Source organism: Meleagris gallopavo, chromosome 3 (genome assembly GCF_905368555.1).
Source record: "Meleagris gallopavo chromosome 3, MGAL_WU_HG_1.1, whole genome shotgun sequence".
Classification (NCBI taxonomy): Eukaryota; Metazoa; Chordata; class Aves; order Galliformes; family Phasianidae; genus Meleagris; species Meleagris gallopavo.
Genome location: NC_139406.1, coordinates 53,130,402 through 53,149,991, shown reverse-complemented (window position 1 = coordinate 53,149,991; position 19,590 = coordinate 53,130,402). Strand labels below are relative to the sequence as shown.

Sequence of the window (19,590 nt, the reverse complement as noted above, 5' to 3'; positions counted from 1 at the left end):
GTAGCTGTTCTGCTTACTCAAATACTGGTTTCTTGTTGGGATAGGGCTTTTTAGATGACTTACTGGTACCTAGCAGTCACAGAGAACATGATACAATGAATGTTTTATAAACAAAGGTAGCAACCTCTACTCTGAAAGTAACTCAGCTTTGCAACCTCAACTGTCTGGTTGGGAAGCTGTTTTCTAGCCTGATGTCTCTAAATCATTAGAAACATTTCCTGTCAGCTTAAACTCATTTGTTCTTCTGCCAACGTTATCCTCCAGCTCTAATGGCTTTTCTTCCTGAGCTGATTTCCTAATGTGTTGCGGAAAGCAATCAGAGCCTGTCCCAGTGCCCAGGTAGGCTAGAATAAACAAATCAATTCTCCAAGTCTTCTGCAAAGTCACATCTTCATTTGCTGGTCACTGCAGCGGGACCTCTGCAGCATAGCTGAGCAGATTTCCACAGCATTCAGAAAACCTTTCAGCAAGACCTTGAAAAATGGCACTTTGTGCTGAGTATCTGCTACCTGCATAGCCATATAATTTAAAATATTTTAATCTTGAATTAATAAGTTAATTAAGGTCCTTCTCTGTAAGTAGTTCTACTTCACAGTAGCATCCGTCCCCAAGTGCCTTACTTGAAATGCATATTACTGAATTTTATACCCTTTGATTCTACAATAGCCATATCCTTCTGTTGCAAGACACTGCTGAGATAAAAGATGAGCATATTCATGTTTATCTCGTCAACAGTTTCAAAGATCTGAGCCAAGATTGTTCGTGAAAAGAGCAAATATTGTTCTCAAAGCTAATCCAGGAAGTTCACTAGTAACAAGCCAAGAATGGCACATCTCAGAAATGATCAAATGATTTGAAGAGCACATGGACTATCCTCACTGAGATCTTGCAAAGATATACCCGTTGGAAGCCTCATATACAATTTTGCAGAGAAAACCAAGACTGCCAATAAACTCCATCCATTTTCAGGTATGCTGGAGCAACCTAGATAAAAAAGTTTATCAAACAAACAAACAAGCAAGCCCCACCAGACTAAATCCGTCCTCAGTAATATTTAAGTCTATAACTACATACAGCATTAAAGTACAAGATGACAAAGTTCCTAATGTATATAATCTCCTACAAACAAAATTTTACAAAGAGAAGGTCACTTAAATTGTCCATACCTACTGACATTGAGAAGTCAGTCCCTTATTATTTGCCTTACAGAAAAGAAGATTTAAAAAAAAAAAAAAAAAAAAAGAAAGGGCATGAAAGCCAGTAAGAGAAAACAGGCTCCAAAAATTCATGCTCTGGTAGTCAGGGCCACGCCTGCAGTGCCAGCAGTTCCCTCAGAACCAGGCTGCCCCTCTGCTCCCTTCTGTACACATCGAAAGCTTGGAAGAAACCAGACTTCCCACAGCCTTCCTGTGGGCTCCTGGACAGCACAACTGAACGCACTGTAACAGCTAGCAAAGGTTGTTCACTTGGCAAGCAGTAAGTACTTGGACTGAGTTAAGAGCTAGGAATAATGGTTTAGAAATAAGGCGTGCCCTTTTACTCTTCAAACCATGGTGGTTCATCATGGAAGCTCAGCTCCAACTCTGGGATCAAAGAGGGACTGGATATGCAAATAGTACTTTTGTTACCGAAGTCCTCACAAATTTAAAACATCATTTTTAGCATGTTTTTCACTTTGTTTCATATAGATGAGAAAGAAACAGAAAGATACTAACTCTGTCGCTATTAAAATGATGTGTTAAATATTGTTTATAAAATCAGTTCAAGTAACAATTTAATAGTGAACTCAACATTCACTTAAAATTCCAAATAGTGAGTTTGATATGAAACCAGCAGTTCAACAAAGAACAGTGCACTCACTCTAAAGAAGTCAAAGATAATTGGACAATAACATATGAAATAAATCTCTGCTAATTTAAATTGCCATTAGCTCATCCAACTTTTAATGGCCTCTTTAGGCTGGGCAGAAGTCAGAACAACCACTGGCTACTGGTAGTGAAAGCAGCGAGGCTGCTCTGTTAAAGAGATCCAGAAATCCACATGCAGGAAGGAAGCAGGAATTCCCTCATCATACTGTTCCAAAAGCAACAGCAAAAAGAAATATGTATTTTACTGCAACTGACAGCAGAGCAAACAAACTGCTTGCTGCACAGGATGAACAACGAGTAAATGAACAACCACGAATTTTAAAGCAGTATCCTGAAAGATATATGTAATATTACTCATGGTATGTTTGCAAATGAAAGGAATTACGATGATCTACACATCAAACAAAAGCTTTGGCTACATCAAGAGACAACACCTTTACATTTGTGTACACAGGTATGAATGAGGGAGTATCAATAAAATTTTAAGTGAACTTAAGCAAAATGAATAAGAATTTCTGTTTAAAAGGTTGGTAACATGCCACTGCCATTTACTCATGTCAGCCTGCTAGCATGTCTGAGTCTTCCACGGCACGCTCTTTGGGAAGATGTCACAGGTCTCTGGCTGGCTTGTCCCCCACCCTCCCATGGCCATGGCTTGGATAAACACAGCTAGGAAAAGTTTCCTTTACAGAGCACACATCCTGTTTTGGTACTCAGATACACACCGCACTCTGTCACGCAGACAGACCTTGCAAGATAAAAAGAAAAAGAAAACTTAGGCAGAAGAGTCACCATACAAAGCAATAGATGAAAATCCCCATGCTTGCTTGAAACATGCGGCTGGAGGCAGGATCTTCTGGGTGACTCAGCGCCCTGCGTGCGAAGCTGCTCTGAGAAGCCTGCTCTGGATTCCACATGCTAACAAACATCTGCAACATGACACACGTGGATGGCTGAGCAGGTGGAGCCCCGTGGGCCCTGCGAATGGCCAAGAAGCGAACAGCTTCTTTGTATGGCCTGAAGCGCTGCCTCTTCCAAACACATTATTTATGTTTTCAACTGTTAGGTTTTCCCTTGTTTAGACTGAAGGCTCTCAAGCATAAGCCTGTGATGAGGCTTACAGAGGCCTGAAAATCAGCACCTACCTCCCTGGGATCTGTCAGCTCCCATCACCCATGCAGATGCCCAGCGATCCTACAGCAGCTAACACCAGGCCCAGGCCAGCTGACTGCATCTCCAGCTTTCAGCATGCAGTAAAGGTTCAAAGCTTCCAGCTACCACAGTACTGCCCAGCCACAAAGGACTCTCTCATATTTTACTTATTAGAAACCAAAATTCAAAGCCACAATAAATACAAGTAAGCTGTGAGTGTCTTCACATTCTCCAGTCCACATCATAAAAATGCTTTTACACATGCAGCTCATAAGATATGTCAAGAGCTGAAACTCACGTATACTCTCAGGTAGTTCTCCAAATCAGAAGCGCGCTGGCTCAGCTTGCCCAATATTAAACACTGCCCCCCAAAGGAGCATTATTTTTTAAGGCATCACAGGCAGCACATGGCACCCAGCTACAGGTAACTGCAGCTATTAAGGACAGCTTTGCAAGAGGCACATTCACTTTACTTGTCAGGGAGAGGGGAGGAACTAGCAGCTCCTGACAGCAGAAACTGTCTTATGCCAAACCTGTAACAATGTCATGACTAGGAGGACCACAGCAGTGTCAATATAGAGCACAGGTGCAATCACTCTCCAGACCACAGGCTTTCCTGTTTTGCACAATTCAGCAAGGTATGATGAGGGACTTTCCAAGACAATAGCAAGCCTGTGCAACAGCACAAAGAGGAGCCTTCTGGAAGCTGGCATCAGAGACACCAGGATGGATAGATACTCTGAGCAGAGCAAAAGCTCTTGCAAAAAAAACCAAAAAACAGCTGAAGCAGAAGAGGCAACTGAAAGTGAAGATGCAGCTCAGTGAGGCAGCCCAAGCTTCTGCTGGAAAAGCACTGCAGGTAAAAGCTACTGCAAAATAAGAATTCCTGGAAGAAGAAACCTGAGAGCCCCAGCAGCCACATCCTTGCAGAAAGAAAATAAGTCCTTCAATATAAACCTGCAATGGCAGCTGATTTGCTCACCTCTTTAGTATTCATTGCAGACAGTCTTAACCATAATCATCAGAGGGCAGTTTCGCACAAGGCTGTCTCTACTATAAGGGTCCAGAGGATGGAAAAATAGCAAGGCACAGCATGATTTTACGAACACTGCCCTTATTCTCCCTTTTGACTGATGCTGTGCTCCTGTAGCAAAGCCAATGGCTGTGAACAGCTCCCTCAAATCACAGAGCTCTGATCAAAGAGCTACTTGTAGCAAGCATTGTAAGAACTGCCTAGTCAGAAATGCACTTAAAGATTGATCACAATAAACTATTGCCATAGAACACTGAGAAAACAATCCTCTGGTTGTAAGATGAGGGGAAAATCTACACCTTTCAGAATGCAAAACATCAGATCTCTTGTACCCTTGTTCCCATGTTACTAAATAGACTTATGTTAGAAGCCTTTTACTATCCATGTATCTCATTCACTTCTGAATGCCATTTTAGCTTCACAACATGGATCTGACTGGGAGACCTAAAATGATTTGCAAAGCATGACACAGTCTAGACAAGAATGAAGCAAATGTATGTTTCAATGGTTTGAACCCTGCTACACTACTAGAAAAAAAGCACATTTTGTATTGTTCTCACCGCAGTTCCCTGTTTAAATGCAAGTGTGGTTAGAGAAACAAACAGATTACTTTCACTAGATTAGCACATTTTATCTTTAAAGTTTTGTTCTTTTCAATTAGAGGCTGCCTGCCAGTGCTTGGATCTTGTGACCTACATAGATTTTTATGATGGGTCTCAAGGCCTGGTTTAGTCCCTAGAACCTAGAACACTCTTCTAAAGACCAGCGGTAGCTCTGTTTTGTGGTACATAAGACCTAGGAAAATGTAATTAAAAACAAAATAGAATAAAAAAAGCCTATTTTATCTGGGAGGCAGAAAAACTCTGGTTCTTTTGCAGACATTCAGTTCTCTCAAATCTGAAAAACACAACCAAAAGTATTCAAACAACATGCACAATTTGAGTCCAAACCTCTGAGATGGCCCAGGAGCTCGCAATGTATTACACTGTCTACTGCTTATTTTCAGCAAAACAGTTTTAAGTTTATCCACTAACTGCTAACGAAATCAGGGTAGTCCACAGAAGCAAAACAGAACAGTTCCAAGCTCCAAGAAAATGCCTTAGTGCTTAGAATATTTTAGGGCATCTGAAGAGGAGAAGCCACTTCTGCAGACACACCTGATTTATCTATTTATTTATTTTTATCTGGCAGTTATATTTGCAGTGCAAAAGCAACAGTTTTTTCAGGTTACCTTCTCATTCCTTCATTCCTCCTGTTGCCACTGAAGCTGTATGGCGATGTAATGCATAATGTCATGTCTCCGCTTTGATACTCACAATATTAGCACTTAATTACAAGCTATTTTAATTTTGGCTGAAAGCAAATGCATATCCTGACAGAATCCCTTTCAATTTCTATGCATAAATGAATCCTAACTAAAAAAAATGCTCTTGTCAAAAGGCAGGAAAACATCAGCAGAGGTTGCCCTCTCTGAATACCACAGAAGCCCATTGGAGAATGCCTCCCTCGCTCCAGACTCAGCAGAGCCCCAGCAGGGCTCAATTCTGTGCAGACAGCTGCTTGTTATCCTGGGGAGAGGCTGCACGAACCTCAGTGTGAAACAATGCTACTACAAATTAAGAAGGTTTTTTACTAATGAAGAACCACCAAAAGCTTTGAAGTGGGCTGAATGAGGAACGTAAACACGGCAAGGCAGCAATGCTAAAATATTAACTACCTTTTCTTCCAGTTATTGTCCTCCCCCGCAAGGCTTTCAACTCTGAGATCTGAGGCTGGAATTGCTCCACTGATGCCCTGAAGGAAGATATTCAACCTGCACGGTTTTCACAATAGGATGGCAGCTACTTTGTCTTTTGCAATAAGCACTGGGATGGCGGAGAAAAGAAGTTGATTCAGAGGAAAGTAATTCTCAGACTTCTGTTACATAACAAACCCAAGCCAACCAGGAATAGGGATAGGAAAGAAAATGGATGATCATTTTGTAACTAGAAAACCTTGGAAAAATCTCATGAATAAACAAACATTTAATCCTCCTTGAAACAAAGTCTCAATTTGCCAAGACAAATATGGGAGCTTAAATTCTCCTTATATTCATTTTAATCTCTTAGGGAAAGTAGCAGATTACTAGAAATATAATAAAGGATTTCCAAGATGACATGAAGGTAACAGCAGTGCCAAGCAGTATGGTGGAGAAAGGATTTGCAGGTGCCTCGAGATGAACATATGAACCTTCTGCCTTACTGTTCCCACTGGATGCCAGATGAACAGTTGCAGATTCAGATGGCGCATCCCAAGTGCTCGAGCAAATGCAGATGTGCTGTGACAGAGAAAGTGGAAGAGGGCTGGCCCTTTAACCTACTGCCCACCTGCACAGCACTCACTGCTGGACTCAGTGACAGGACAGCCAGCAGTCACCACAGGGAACTCCTGTCCCTGGCGAGGGGCAGAAATCATCACAAACCTTGGGAAAACAAGTGCTCTGGCACCCAGACTGCTGGCACCCAAGGTGGGATCTTGGATCTGCAGCGCAGCAGCACAGTCTCCATCCTGCTGCTGCTTTAGCCATTCCACCTTTTATGTCCAAAAAGCAGCACGCAGCCTGGGAGCTCCAGCAGGGCTGGCATCCAGCTAGCCAGTGAGATGAAGTCACCAAATTAATTTAGCGCTGACCTATCTGTGGTCTGGCCGGCCCTCCATCCCCGCAACGTCCGCACATTGGAGCAAGATGCTGACGCTTGCATGATGGCAGAAGAGATTTCATAACACCACATAGGGGGTTGGCAGCCCCAGCTTGTTGCCGTGACGCAGCATAGGGCTGGGAGAGATGGGACAGGAGGTTAAGCAGGGAAGGCAGCAGCTCACTGATCCACAGGCAGCTGCAGCTTGCCAGCAGCACACATGACACTGCTGCTCGCAGGGGGTGCCTCACTGGAAGGGTGCTGCAGCGGCTGAGGAGAGAGACTGCAGTGTGCCTCTCTGTAACACACTGCAGAGCATGAGGACCTTGCCACGCATCAGCTTTTCTCTCTTTTATGAGCAACAAAAGCAGATGCACGCTGTTTTTGTGCGCTGTCTCTCCTAACCTTGATACATGCATGCTATCACAGGGAACAATACCTCCCAAGCAGGCACTGTGGAGGTACACAGCACTGCACCTGGGGAAGGAGGAGCAGAACCACAGCTGCCACCCACACACTTATCCCTGGATGACAGGGATGGGTGCCAGGGCAGAGCCCACGGGACAGAGCCAGGCAGGCGGCCAGCACTAGAAAAGGAATAAAGGTGACGACACCGAGCCGACGAAGAGACATTTATTTTAAGCCACCTTCACCCTGCAGTTGTAAACAAGCATGTGACAACAGATGAAGAAACACATAACCACGCAGACTGCTTGCACCCATGCATCATCCTCTAAAACATGGCTCTGTATTTCTGTAACATAAGACAGTGCTCCAGCATGGTTGCCCAGCAAGGCTCCCGCTACCACCACCGCTGAGGGCCAAGGGACAAGCACTGGGCTCTGCAGGGCACACGTAGGCAGGTGGCTGGGACCAAGCAGTGCACAGCCATGGCCCAACCCACACTTAGGTGCCTGGCCAACACTGCGTTGCAGACCAGCAAACCCGCTCACCAGCCTGCCTTTCTCTGGGTTCTGTGCTCAGCCTCTTCCTCATCTCTCTCTACCACAGATGAAAGTGAGACTGAAAATAATAACAGCAAAAAAATCTGAGTTTTGACATCTCTGAGTTTGTTGAAATAGGCCCATGTAAAGATCCCTGTCTCTCGCTCATACGAACTCCCCACTGATCATTATTAATATCATTAAGGTTTTCACAACTAGCATTTCAGCCATGACACTTGCTTTTGGTATTGGACACCAAAGAAAGTCAACCTCTTCCCTCATTTTCATGAGTTAATTCCTTAACAGCCAAGGAGATGCTATGAAATTATTCTGGTGCTCAAAAATATTACCAGCAAATGACTTGTACTTAAGGATTAACCCTACTAAGGGCTGCCTAGATAGGACTGAACTTTTAAGTGCAACTGCTTAACTGCTAAATTAATTTTAGAGCAACTAAAACTAGAATACGCTAATCCTTTATGAAGTAAATTGCCCTTTATGAACATGCTAGCTCAGCCATCTGTGATTTATGTAATGTATTATTCTTTCTGCATGCCAGTAACCACAAACTTACATTACCTTTGCTGCACTACCAAATGCAAGTGTTGAAATTACCAGCATAAAGTAAAGCTTCCCCCAAACTCTTCTTTTAACCATACTGTTCTTTGAAGGTCTTTAAGTCACTGTTTTCTTTCAGTTTTCAACTTTAAATATCTCCTGCCAAACTAAAGTGGCACATTCCCAAAGTTGTGCTTTTTTCCCAACCATTTTATTTAGACGGTGCTTACTGCTTTGATGCAACTGGAGTTCTAAGAACAGAATTACTGACGGTTACAACAGCCTTTATCTGTGAGCCCCAGCAAAGCCTTGCACCTTAAGCTAAGAGAAGCATAGATGTCCTGTTTAATAGGATTTGGCCTCCTTTCATGGAATATCTTGAGGTCAACTCCTAAAGTACATTGCTTCCAGCTGGCAAATGGTCACATTAGCAAATTCAACTCCCACTGTAAACAAGACAAAAAAAAAGTTTATTGCTTGAATTACCTTTAACTACATATAACTGCAATTAAGAAGTTAATAACCCATGCTGCAATGTGATATTTGGCTTCTTCAGCCCTCTCAGTGTTGGTGTAGGTCATGAGACAAGACAGTTCTGCACCCCTCCCTGCAAACACACGTCAAACTAAGCATATATCTGATACAGCTTAACAGCCCAACATTTCCTGCAGATTAAACTTATCAATAATGTTAATATTGTCTGCATTAAAATGTATACAAGTCATTAAAAACCGAGGGGATAATACACTGGCTCTTAACTTCAAAACATAATCCTTAATTGAAGTGTAGATAATTAATTTTATGACGCAACAGAACTATTCTTGTGCTCCACTGTGCGTCAATGAACTTTTGGCCATTCCTGGGTAGCAAATTGCAGAAATTTCTCTCAGCGACTTGTGCGATGCAACAAGAAGTAATTAGTGCACTGCAGAAGCAGCAATACAACTTCTGCAAGAATTAAGATCAAAAACTATTGAACTGAGATTGCATACACACATTTTTCTTTCCCATTTGAAACTTTTGACCATAGAATGATTTCATTTTGGTGGCAGTACTAAGTGTGCTGCTACACAGTACTTTTAGAGAAGCACTGGAACAGGTTGCCTGGAGAGGTGGTGGATGTCCCAGCCTTGGAAACATTCAAGATCAGCCCAGACCAGGCTCTGAGCAACCTGATCTAGCTGTAGATGTCCCTGTTCATTGCAGGGGAGTTGGACTAGATGACCTTTAAGAGTCCCTTCCGACCCAAATTATTCTTTCACTTTTAAAGCAGCTTGATACCATGACTTAATTCTGTGCAGTGCATTTTGAACTCAAGAGCTGTTTATGCCTCTTCAGGTTACCTAATATGATCACACTGTGATTGAAGTAGGCAAGGAACTCCAAAGATCACTTACTCCAACCTCCCAGCAGCAGCAGAGCCAACAAGAGAAGGCTGTTGATGGCACCATCTAGCCCAGTGTCAAGTCTCTCCAAAGACAGACACTGCACAACTCTCTGGGCAACCTCTTCCAGTTAGACCGTCATCCCACTGTGAGAACTTTCCTCCTGATATCTCAAGGAATTTCCACTGCTGACTGTCATTGCCACTCATTCTCCTCTGCAATTCTGAGAAGGCTTCAGGAGGAGAATGAGGGCTGCTTAAAGATGAGGGCAGCTCTGTGGCATAAGAATCCCTGTTTCTATGTTCCCTTAAGCTTGGCAACTGGCACAGCAGAAGTACTCTGAAAAACTGTATTTGCAGGAGTAAGGGTTGATGTGAACCCCAAATTAGAATTCAGCCAAGTGAATACTGTCCTTTAAGGAAAATTTCTCTATTTATTCAGCCAATTATCATTTTACTGCCTCCATGCTCTCAACACTCCTGCACACAACAGCCTTTCTGTATATGAAAGCTCCCAAGAGACTTCCATATCATGGGTTACATACTCTACTTCCATACAATTACTCTCAGATTCTGTAGTTATTTTCATAAGTCGTGATTTGTATAACACTGAATCTGTAAGTAAAGCAATACATATTCTGTTCCAAGTATTTCAGTACCTCCCATTCATGGTATTACTGGACCAACTCCACAGAGATTAACCATTAGAAGTAAAGCCTAACAACCATGTAAAAATTGCCTAAAATGAATTTTCATCCCCCCAAAATTGTTTAATACATATTGCCAGCAAGCCCTTCTGAGAATCAACACCGCATTCCAGAGTGACAAGCAAGAATTTACATTCAAGTGCATCCTTGAATAATTGCAGCTGGTTGAGTAGAAAACTTGTACAGCTCTGAGGAGCCCTCTGTAGAGGGGATATTCATTCCACTTATCCCTAAAGATAAAACTCAAGTCCCCTGATCTCTCTAACTACCTTCTGAGTTCCAAGAAACTTAATAATGAAAATTAAACCTCTGAAACAATACACATAGCCACATGGAAAAACAGGAACATGCACCACCACTGGACACAACATCATGACAGCAAAGTACACTATTTCTTTACTGCCTTGCATGCTGGAGAATAAAGATCCATTTTGCACACAGAAGAAATCCCAAACGTAACCCAGACCAGGAATTCTTCAGTTTGCATAGCTTGCTTAAATATTGCTCCAGACTACACTAAAATTCACAAGAGCTCACCCCAGTGCTGCTGCCTCGCCTCTCCATCTTCCATCACCTCACCCACATCTCAGATCGCTCCCTCCCCCAGACACCATGAGTCAGGTACGCAAGCCAGCCATGTGCAAGACCAGAACATCAAGACCATGATCTGCATGGCATATTCCTCTCCAGGCACAGCAAATCTGCACAGTCGTGAGATTTCCTCCGGAAGCTACATCCTTAAGTCTCTACGCACCAATTAACGTTTACATTTCCTGTTTGGATAGCACAACAAAACAGCAGATTTAATACGAAAGCACAATTCAATAAGTACAGAGCTCAATGCAAAGCAAGAAAACATTTCCACATAGATTAGCCAAGCCACGTAATGGGTGTGCTTTTGGTATGCAGAGCCTTCTCTATCGAATCTTTAGTAACTTAGTGTGCCATCAGGAATTTAGACAAGTTGTAGTCAAAAAAAATCACAAGCAGATCTTCATTTTGAGATAAATGAGTTAGCATGAGGACAACAGAACTGTGCTAAAAATAAACAAAAAGGCCGTTGTTTTTAAAAAACCTGAAGAGTTAAATGCACGTTCAGTAAACTTTTATAGCTGATATTCTCCTTCCCCTCCCATCTAATTATAATGAAACAATATGATGAAGATGCTTTATTGGTGAGTCAGGCAGCAGGGATCTGAGCACGGCAAGACTCACGCAGCTTTTCAGTGCTAAGTTAATACCGTCCCCGCAGAGACACGGATGTGTTCCATCTACACTTCCTGGCACTGATAGGGGCAGCAGGCAATCAGCACCCCGAGCTGGGGACAAGGATCCAGCGGGACACACCGGGCACCCGCACGCAGCCCAATTCTCGCTGCTGTCACCGCTGTTACTGCACGGCCTTCATGCCATCCCGTTCAGTGGTTCGTGTGATTGAGAACAGATGTGGTGCGACTGCTCGTTTTCAATTATCAAACAAAGGCTGAAAGTTGCATCCCCAAAATGAAAAGCTGGCACACACTTCATCTCCTTCCTTACCAACCCTCTGCTATAATTATCTTTGGGCATGAGGAAGGAGAAAAGACTGTCAAATTAACTAACCTCCCCACCCCCAGGCACCAAAACCAAAGCCTCTGAAGATATTTTTAAAAAGTCACTTATTTGAATGCCAAGGATTGAAATGCAAACTTACTACACTTGTGTTCTTTTTTTTTCTTTTTTTTTTTTTTTCTCCTTACTGCCTCTAAAAACAATTTTTCATATCTCAAGTGGTTACTCAGGGATCTCCTCCTAGAACATTCCTGCAGCGCAGCCTGCCTGCACAGAGGGGGCTGTATCTCCCTTGCATTAGCTGCTCATGCAAAAGAAAAGCATGAGCAGCTAATGCTCATGCAAAAGAAAAGCTTCTATGGGGCATTCCTGGTCCAGAGCCCTCCTTCCACATCACCAGTTTTTCACTGTTATCCAGGGAGGCAGGACTGAAGCAAAATGCCTGTTTTGAGAAGTGGCAGCATCCAATTCAGTTCTATCTTAAATTTGCTCCTGTTTTTGTTAGCATGCTGGAAATACTGCTGTTGCTATGCAACCCAGAAAGGTTAAAAAAAAAAAAACCCTACACAAAAAACCAACAACACCCACCATGTATTAAGATAGGGCCCAGCCTCCTACCTAGAGGATGCTTTGGAAACGCACAGAGGTTGGGTGCAGTTCGGATGTTCACAGATGCCCCTGGAGCTGCACAAGACCGGGTTGGATGGGGCCCTGGGCAGCCTGATCTCTGGGTGGCAGCCCTGCCCACGGCTAGGGGTTGGGACCAGATGACCTTTGAAGTTCCTTCCGACCAAAGCCATTCTGTGATTCTCCTTGGTGAGAGTGCGTATGTGCATGCTGCAGAGATGGTTCTGCCTGAAAGCACCTCGTTCCCTTGCACAAATTGGCCTGTGTGGCATGGAACATCTCTGCTTCAAACCCCCCAAGCAGCACTGAGCAGAGCCATCCTCACCAACGTGGGCTCTTCCCAGGCGATTCCCAGTCAGCATGAGACAGTTTCCCCCCTTGCTTTTTGAGAGCTGAGCCTGACCAGCACAATTCTCTCTGGGCAGAGCACTCCCTAATCACAAAACAAGATTACAGATGAGCAGCCGCAGTAGAGGCAGGAAGCCAGCTTTACGAAAGCGAAAGAAAAGAGAAGGGCCCAAGCTGAAACACGACGGCTTTCTGCAGGGTCCCTGCTTCCCCCAGGGAGCAGTGAGCACTTTGCTGCTCTCTGGGTGCTTCCAAGGCAAGGACTTATCACAAATGCAGTTGTTAGAGAAGCACAGGCCACGTTCATAGGGTGTGGTGTCTTACAAACATTTCCAATGGCCTTTCTTCTGCTTCCACTGCAACCTAGAATGGAACTTACGACCCGAAATAGCAGCAGTTAGGCCAAGAGCAAACACCTCTGGAAATAACATGCCAGGTTACTCATGTGGTTAGCAGCATTTCTCCAGGAGCATTTACAGTATCAGCAGACAACGACAACTTGCTGATTTTACCCAGTCTCCTTTCCACAAGTTCTCAACAAGTCTGGACCTTGAGCTACTAACTTTATCAACACAAATTGTCTTTTTTTCTTACTTCAGTGGAATTATTCACTCACTGCACCCAGCAGGGCGCAGCTTTGGGGCAAGCAGTGCCTCCTGCCCAAAGCAGGGTGCAGCAGCGCATCTTCTCCATGCAGGTCTGTAGCTGCACAGAAGGAACAGGCTCTCAAAGAGCAGTTTCCAAGAAGATGACTCAGGAGAGCCAAGCATCTTAAGGAGATACCTTCAGAAATGTACATAGAATCCTTTGAGTTAGAAGAGACCTTTAAGGGTCACCTACTCCAACTCCCCTACAATGAATGGAGCTTCGAAAAATATGGTGAGCTGATCAGCCATACAGAATACTCCAAGTCTGCCAAGAAGCACTGCAGACATGCTTATTTGAGAACAATTCTCCACCCAGCTGTTGATTTGGTTTCTCACTGCATTTTTTCAGTCTTTTTTGAACACAGAAAAGAAACTACACTTAATTTCTCCAAAACAAGCACAAATCTATTTCAGGCCAACAAAACAACACCTCACTTCCAACCAAATTGTAAAGTTAGTCTCCTGATCTGGAACACGGACAACTGACACACGCAATTCCTTCCTTTGGGACAGAAGGAACACATGATCAGAGAAGTACAAATTTACTCTTATTATTACTTATTTACTTATTATTACTTTCTGGTTTTATTATTTACTGCAGAAGGCAACATCTCCCCGCGACTGCATTTTACACCAAAGCAACCGGTTTCCATTTACCAACTAAGTGCAGGTGGAGGAGAAACTTAACACCTCAGGCCTGGATGTCCCAGTCTGCAAAATATAATATGTGCTCTGGAAGGCGTGTAAGGACTATTTGTGGCTTCACACAGCACAAGGCTGGGACTCATGTGGTGTGGGTTCAGTTCCTTGCTGTACTCTCAGCGTGATGGTAATGCCAGGGAATCCCTTTCATGTCAGCTTCCTGACTTGCAAATTGGTACCAAGTTTACCTCTTACAAACTTCTTCAGGAGTCACAGGAAGCTCCTCCGGCAGGAGCTGGATATTTCAGAACAGGAAAGCTTCATGAAGTACTTTGAGCTACAGATGGAAAGCTAAGCATCACTCTCACTGGAAAGAGGAGAACCTACATCTGTAGGTGCCGTGGCTCTGTAGGGCAGGGTGAGTTTCCACAAGGAGCCAAAGTAGGATTCTCCAATTGAGTTATTCCTTTTATGCATTAAAAGTTCATTTCTAAAATAATTTTAATTGGACTGCTTACCTCCCCAAGATAGAATGTATATTAGCATTATCTATGCATAATATTAGCATTATCTGCCCTGCATTGTAGTATATTTCCACAGATAGGCAGAAGGATGCAAAGCCCTGCAAGGCGCCTTGCACTGGGAAGAATTCGCCTTTCATACAGATGCTGCACAAATTCATGCTTTCTGGAAAATTGGACTATAATGCAATTATTTTTGTCATCATGTGCTCAATATAGCTGCCTCACAAAATGCCTTTCCTAGACATAGCTCAGTGCAGGGTGAAGCAAACAGAAGGACTAGCAAATCGACTTGTTGATGGCTGCTGGAGACTGTATTTATGTGCTGCAAAAGGATAATGGAGAACTCCATTCAAGAGAGGTTTTCTAGAAGAGCCTTCCAAAGGCAAGCAGTGAGACTGCAAGATGCAGCACCTAGGGTGCACGCTAGAATAACTGAAGGTAGGCTTGCCATAAATTGTCGTGCGTCCACCTCAGATTTCTGCTCAGCAGCGCAGTGGAAACGCAGCTTTCCTCAAGCACAGAACTACTTAGTGCCGAGCAGTCATTTAGGGATAGGAAGCGAAGGCTCCATTTTTTCCTGCAAGCAGATACAGCTCTTCACAAAAGCAAACAACAACACCGAGAGCACGCACCGCCTCGGCACCGCGCTCCACGCACGCACCGGGGCTGCGCTACAGAGGCAGGACCAGGCTCGGGGGCGGCACGGCTCAGCTCCGCGGTGCAGCCCTTCCCGCCCCACGGCAAGGCGCCAGCACCGAGCCCTCCGCCGGCTGTCAGCGGCCGGCAGCGCCCGCGGGAGCCGCAGACGTTGCGGTTCTCCTCGAAGAAGCGCCGCCGCGACCCAGCGCAGCCCGCCCCGGGGCCGCTGCCCGCGGGCAGCCCCATTTCCTGCTCCAGGGGCGTGTTCCCTGCAGAGGCTCCGCTCGCTGTCAGCGCGCAGCATCCGAGCGGCCGTGCCCGGCCCCGGAGCCGCGACCCGCAGCGAACAATGCCACCGGGCTCGGGGCTGCGACAAAGCGGCGGGCCCGCACCCCTCGGAGCGGGGTTGGGCCGGGGGCCGCGCCCGGCGCTGCGGTTCCCTGCGCGGCTGGCGGGCGGGCTTCTTTCTTCCTCCTCCTCCTTCGTGTTTTTTTTTTCTAAATTATTATTATTATTATTTTTTTTTAATCATTTTTTATTTTTTCCTCTCGATGCATCTTCCGCCCCGGCCGAGGACAACCCCCCCGCCTCCCGCACAATGCCGTGCCGCCTCTCTCTCTCGCTCAATCTCTGCGTATTGGAGGGGGGGGGGCTGAGCGCCGCCTGGCCCCGCTCCGCACGGCCCCCCCCGCGCCGCAGCGCCCGGCCGCCGCCCGCCAGCGGTACCTGTAGGAGCGCTCCCCCCGCACCGTGTGCTTCCTGAAGGGGATGATGGTGGTGCCGTTGTCCTGGATGATGTCGTTATTGTTCTCGCCATTTGGGGACAGGGCTTGGGTCGGTCCGGGCATTGGCGCTCCCGCGGCTCCGCGCCTCCCCGCGCTGCGCTGCTGCTGCTGCTGCTGCCGCTGCTCTGCGGAAGGTGGTGCTGCCGCTGCCGCCGCCGCCGTCTCACGCAGCCAGCCCCGCCCCGCCCCGCGTCAGTCTCGCCACGTGATCGCTCCGCGCCATGGCAACCGGCCGACTCCGCGCCACCCCCGCCATCTCCCGCCCCCCCCCCCCCCTTTCCTCTCCGCCACACAGCACCGCGGCCCTCGTGCCCAGGTGGTGGCAGCGCGTGTGGGGGCGACGGCACAGAGCCGACCTGGCGTCTAATAAACAATGAGTAAATATTAAACGGTACAAAACAGTCAGAAATCATGCACTCCCAACCACAAAAAAAAAAAAAAAAAAAAAAAAAAACACAAAAGAAAAAAGAAATAGTGTAAGGAAGTCTGAGTTCACCAATGGCATTTCTGTCCCCACATGTGAGGATGCCCAGGCTCTGCTTGCAGCCACACTGATCGCAACGCATGGCCCTCACGCTGCACTTCCAGGCTCCTCGAGCTTACACTGAGGGAAGTGATGGTGCCTTGACCATCCTGCTTGGGTCAGAAAAGAGGGAGCAGAGCCTGGTGATGCAGGAGCAAGGCCTACCAGCACCGCCGTTCAAACACCATTCATCTCCCACCCCACAGTTAGAAGCATTCCTCACGCCCCAGCCCAGCTCCTCCTGCATATGCCAGGCATTCACCATCTCCACACTTTCTTCCTCAGCCAGCGCTGCCCTCTGATGTCTGAAGCCAAAGAAAGGAGGGACAGCCACCTCCTCAGAGGCAGGCCTGGCCCATGCCACGCTGTACCTCCCCACATGCCACAGTGACAGCAGAACTCACACCTCAATCATGCTACTGACAAACAGACCAGCAAGCTGCTCACAACTTGTCTCCTCTGCCCTGAAACCTGTGAGGGCAGCTATGAGCACAATATCTAAGCAGCTCTCTATGGCCTCAAGGCTGCTGGATGTGAAAGAGAAACACTTTCAAATTAGTTTGATTCGGTTAACTCATCAGTTTTGTGTTTTTTTTCTTTTCTTTTTATGAAAAAAAGCAATCCTACAAGATTTTAACCAATCCTTATAATAATCACAGCCACTACGATCCTCCAGTTCAACCATCAGCCATCCCCACCATGCCCACTAACCACATCCTCAGTGCCACATCCACACAGTTTGTGAACACCTCCAGGGATGGTGACTGCACCTCCTAACATCTAACCTAGATCTCCCTTGTAACCTTACCTAACCTTTCAGGCTAAATGACACAGCTGAAAGTTGAGCTTACATGGTTATGCTCACAATATAGATTTTAGATTCACGGAGAAACCATGAGTGCAGTCAATATCTCTACACTGACTGCACAGCACTCAGTTGAGAACTGACATGAGCTTAAATCAGCATCACATAGTAACACACGTGGCTCAGAGCAATCTAACAGAAATCACATCAGCCAGCTGATTTGCCATAGCCCTCTGAACGCTGAGGCTGGAGGTGTTATTTATTGCCTCTGCCAGGTTTTCCAGTACTCCAAAGAGAAAAAATGATGTTTCCAGTAACCAACCTCCAGCCCTTCGCAGATGACATACTTTACTGAAAAAACGCTCCATTCATCTGGCAACAGTAAACCCGCTAGAGAAAGTTCCTTTGAGTCTGTTTAAAAACAAGCACCAAAATATATCTTGCAGAGAGGGCCAATAAGTGTCGTAGTAACACTGATGAGCAGAGAGAAGCCAGAAATGCTACATGGTGACAGAATGTAAAAATAATCTATAGCGGGCCTTTGCTGCCAGACATAACCCTACCTGCTCTGCCAGGCAGCCAGCTATAAAATACTGTTACCCTTATTTGTAAAAATATTTTTACTTCTTCACCAGTTACAGAGAACAGAAGCTTCTTTATTGAAGCCTCCCAAACCACTTCAAACATGTACTGGCAGAGCTACAGCAGAGAAGCACAGGTAAGGACAGTGTGGCAGCCTTCCTTTAGACCCCTCTTTGCCTTTGCATTAGGATTTAAGCATGAAGAACTGCCTCAGTGAAGTACCTTACCTTTACCAAGGCTGAGCCAGGCACAGGCAGAAGCTGCTTGTTGCAGGGCTTCAGACAACACGTGCTGCTTTGATTAATCTAGCACAGCCCAAGGAGCACAGAGCACAGCACTGACCTGGCATGCATAGCATTCCCTCTGTTACACCATCATTTTCGAGCACTGTGTGGTCCATCAATGCAGCTCGTATCTTTATGTGCAGGAAGCCACCACATGGTCTTTCTGCTTTCATCAATCTGAGCACAGATTTGAGACATAACTCCAGTAACACAGAATGAGAAACAGGAACCTGCCAGTATTATCAGGTGACTGCATCCTTGCTGGCCACACAGCTTTTGGATGCGGTGGGCATATGAGCTCTAAGATCAAAAGGTCAGAGCAGTGTCTGTTAAAAAAAAAAAAAAATATATATATATATATATATATATAAAAATATATATATATATATATGTGATAAATCGAAAGTACTGAAATCTAGTACTCATATCTGGCAAGTCAACTGAGCAAAACAAGAAGAGCCAGGAAACCAATTAATGCACAGTGGTGATGACAAAGCTTGATGCAACAGATCTTCAAGCATCAAGAACAGAAGCAGCAGTGGTGGGAAAGGACATACGGAGGTCCCCAGCCCACCCTCCTGCTCAGAACAGGATTGCCACTACCACCATGAGTTCATGGCATGTGTGGCTTTCTCCAGCCAAATCCTGAAGCTCTAAGGACAGAAATGTTCTGCCTTCCCAGCGCCACATTAACCTGTTGTTCCCTATCTCCTACCCGAGTCTGGCTGCAAAGAGATCCCACAGTTTCATCACAGAGCCTCAACTGAACTACAGACAGGAAGAAAGCACCACTCTATATCAGTACATATGTTTCGGTACAATTTCCACCATGGTAAAACAGGCAGAGTGGAAATCCAACAGCCCTCAACATCATTCTCTAAAATTATGCTTGCTCCTTTCTCTTCAGAGCTTTCATTTCCGGTTCCTTGTTACTTGCTGTAGTAAAATAGCTATGCAGCACAATTTATAATGCCTGAGAGAGAAATTCCCTAAAAGCCCAAACAGCAGGGGCTGAAAAGCCTCAAGTGTGCTCAAGCCAGAACTTCAGACTATCTAGCTGATGTGGAAATTAATTACAAGTATTTTAACACTGAAAAGAAGTGCCCAGTGCACAGCCATACTAGAGAATCCAGCTAACATATTTGTCAGAAGATTAAAAAAACATAATTGTAGTGAGCTTTATATGACACAGCCAAATTGCAAGTTACAATTAATGACTGCAGAAATTCCCCATTGCTTGGATAACTTCTTTCTGTGGTGAAAGGGGGGAGGTGGAGGGGAGATCAAGAATGCCAATGAGCATCCCTCA

At 45.3% G+C, this 19,590-nt stretch overlaps 1 protein-coding gene across 5 annotated transcripts in view; it reads right to left on the bottom strand.

Annotated features, from left to right (window-relative positions):
- MAPRE2 (microtubule associated protein RP/EB family member 2) overlaps positions 1–19,590 on the bottom strand; it is an 89,308-nt gene that overhangs the window by 35,580 nt on the left and 34,138 nt on the right. Inside the window, exon 1 of one of the 5 annotated variants that reach the window (XM_085221051.1) lies at positions 16,029–16,290. The exons of 3 other annotated variants lie outside the window; for them this stretch is intronic. In XM_085221051.1, coding sequence (XP_085077177.1) covers positions 16,029–16,150 — 122 coding nt within the window. In that variant the 5' untranslated portion in view covers positions 16,151–16,290. Of the gene's footprint in view, positions 1–16,028; positions 16,291–19,590 lie in introns of those variants that run through there. One more of the 5 variants, XM_085221054.1, reaches the window with a different exon arrangement.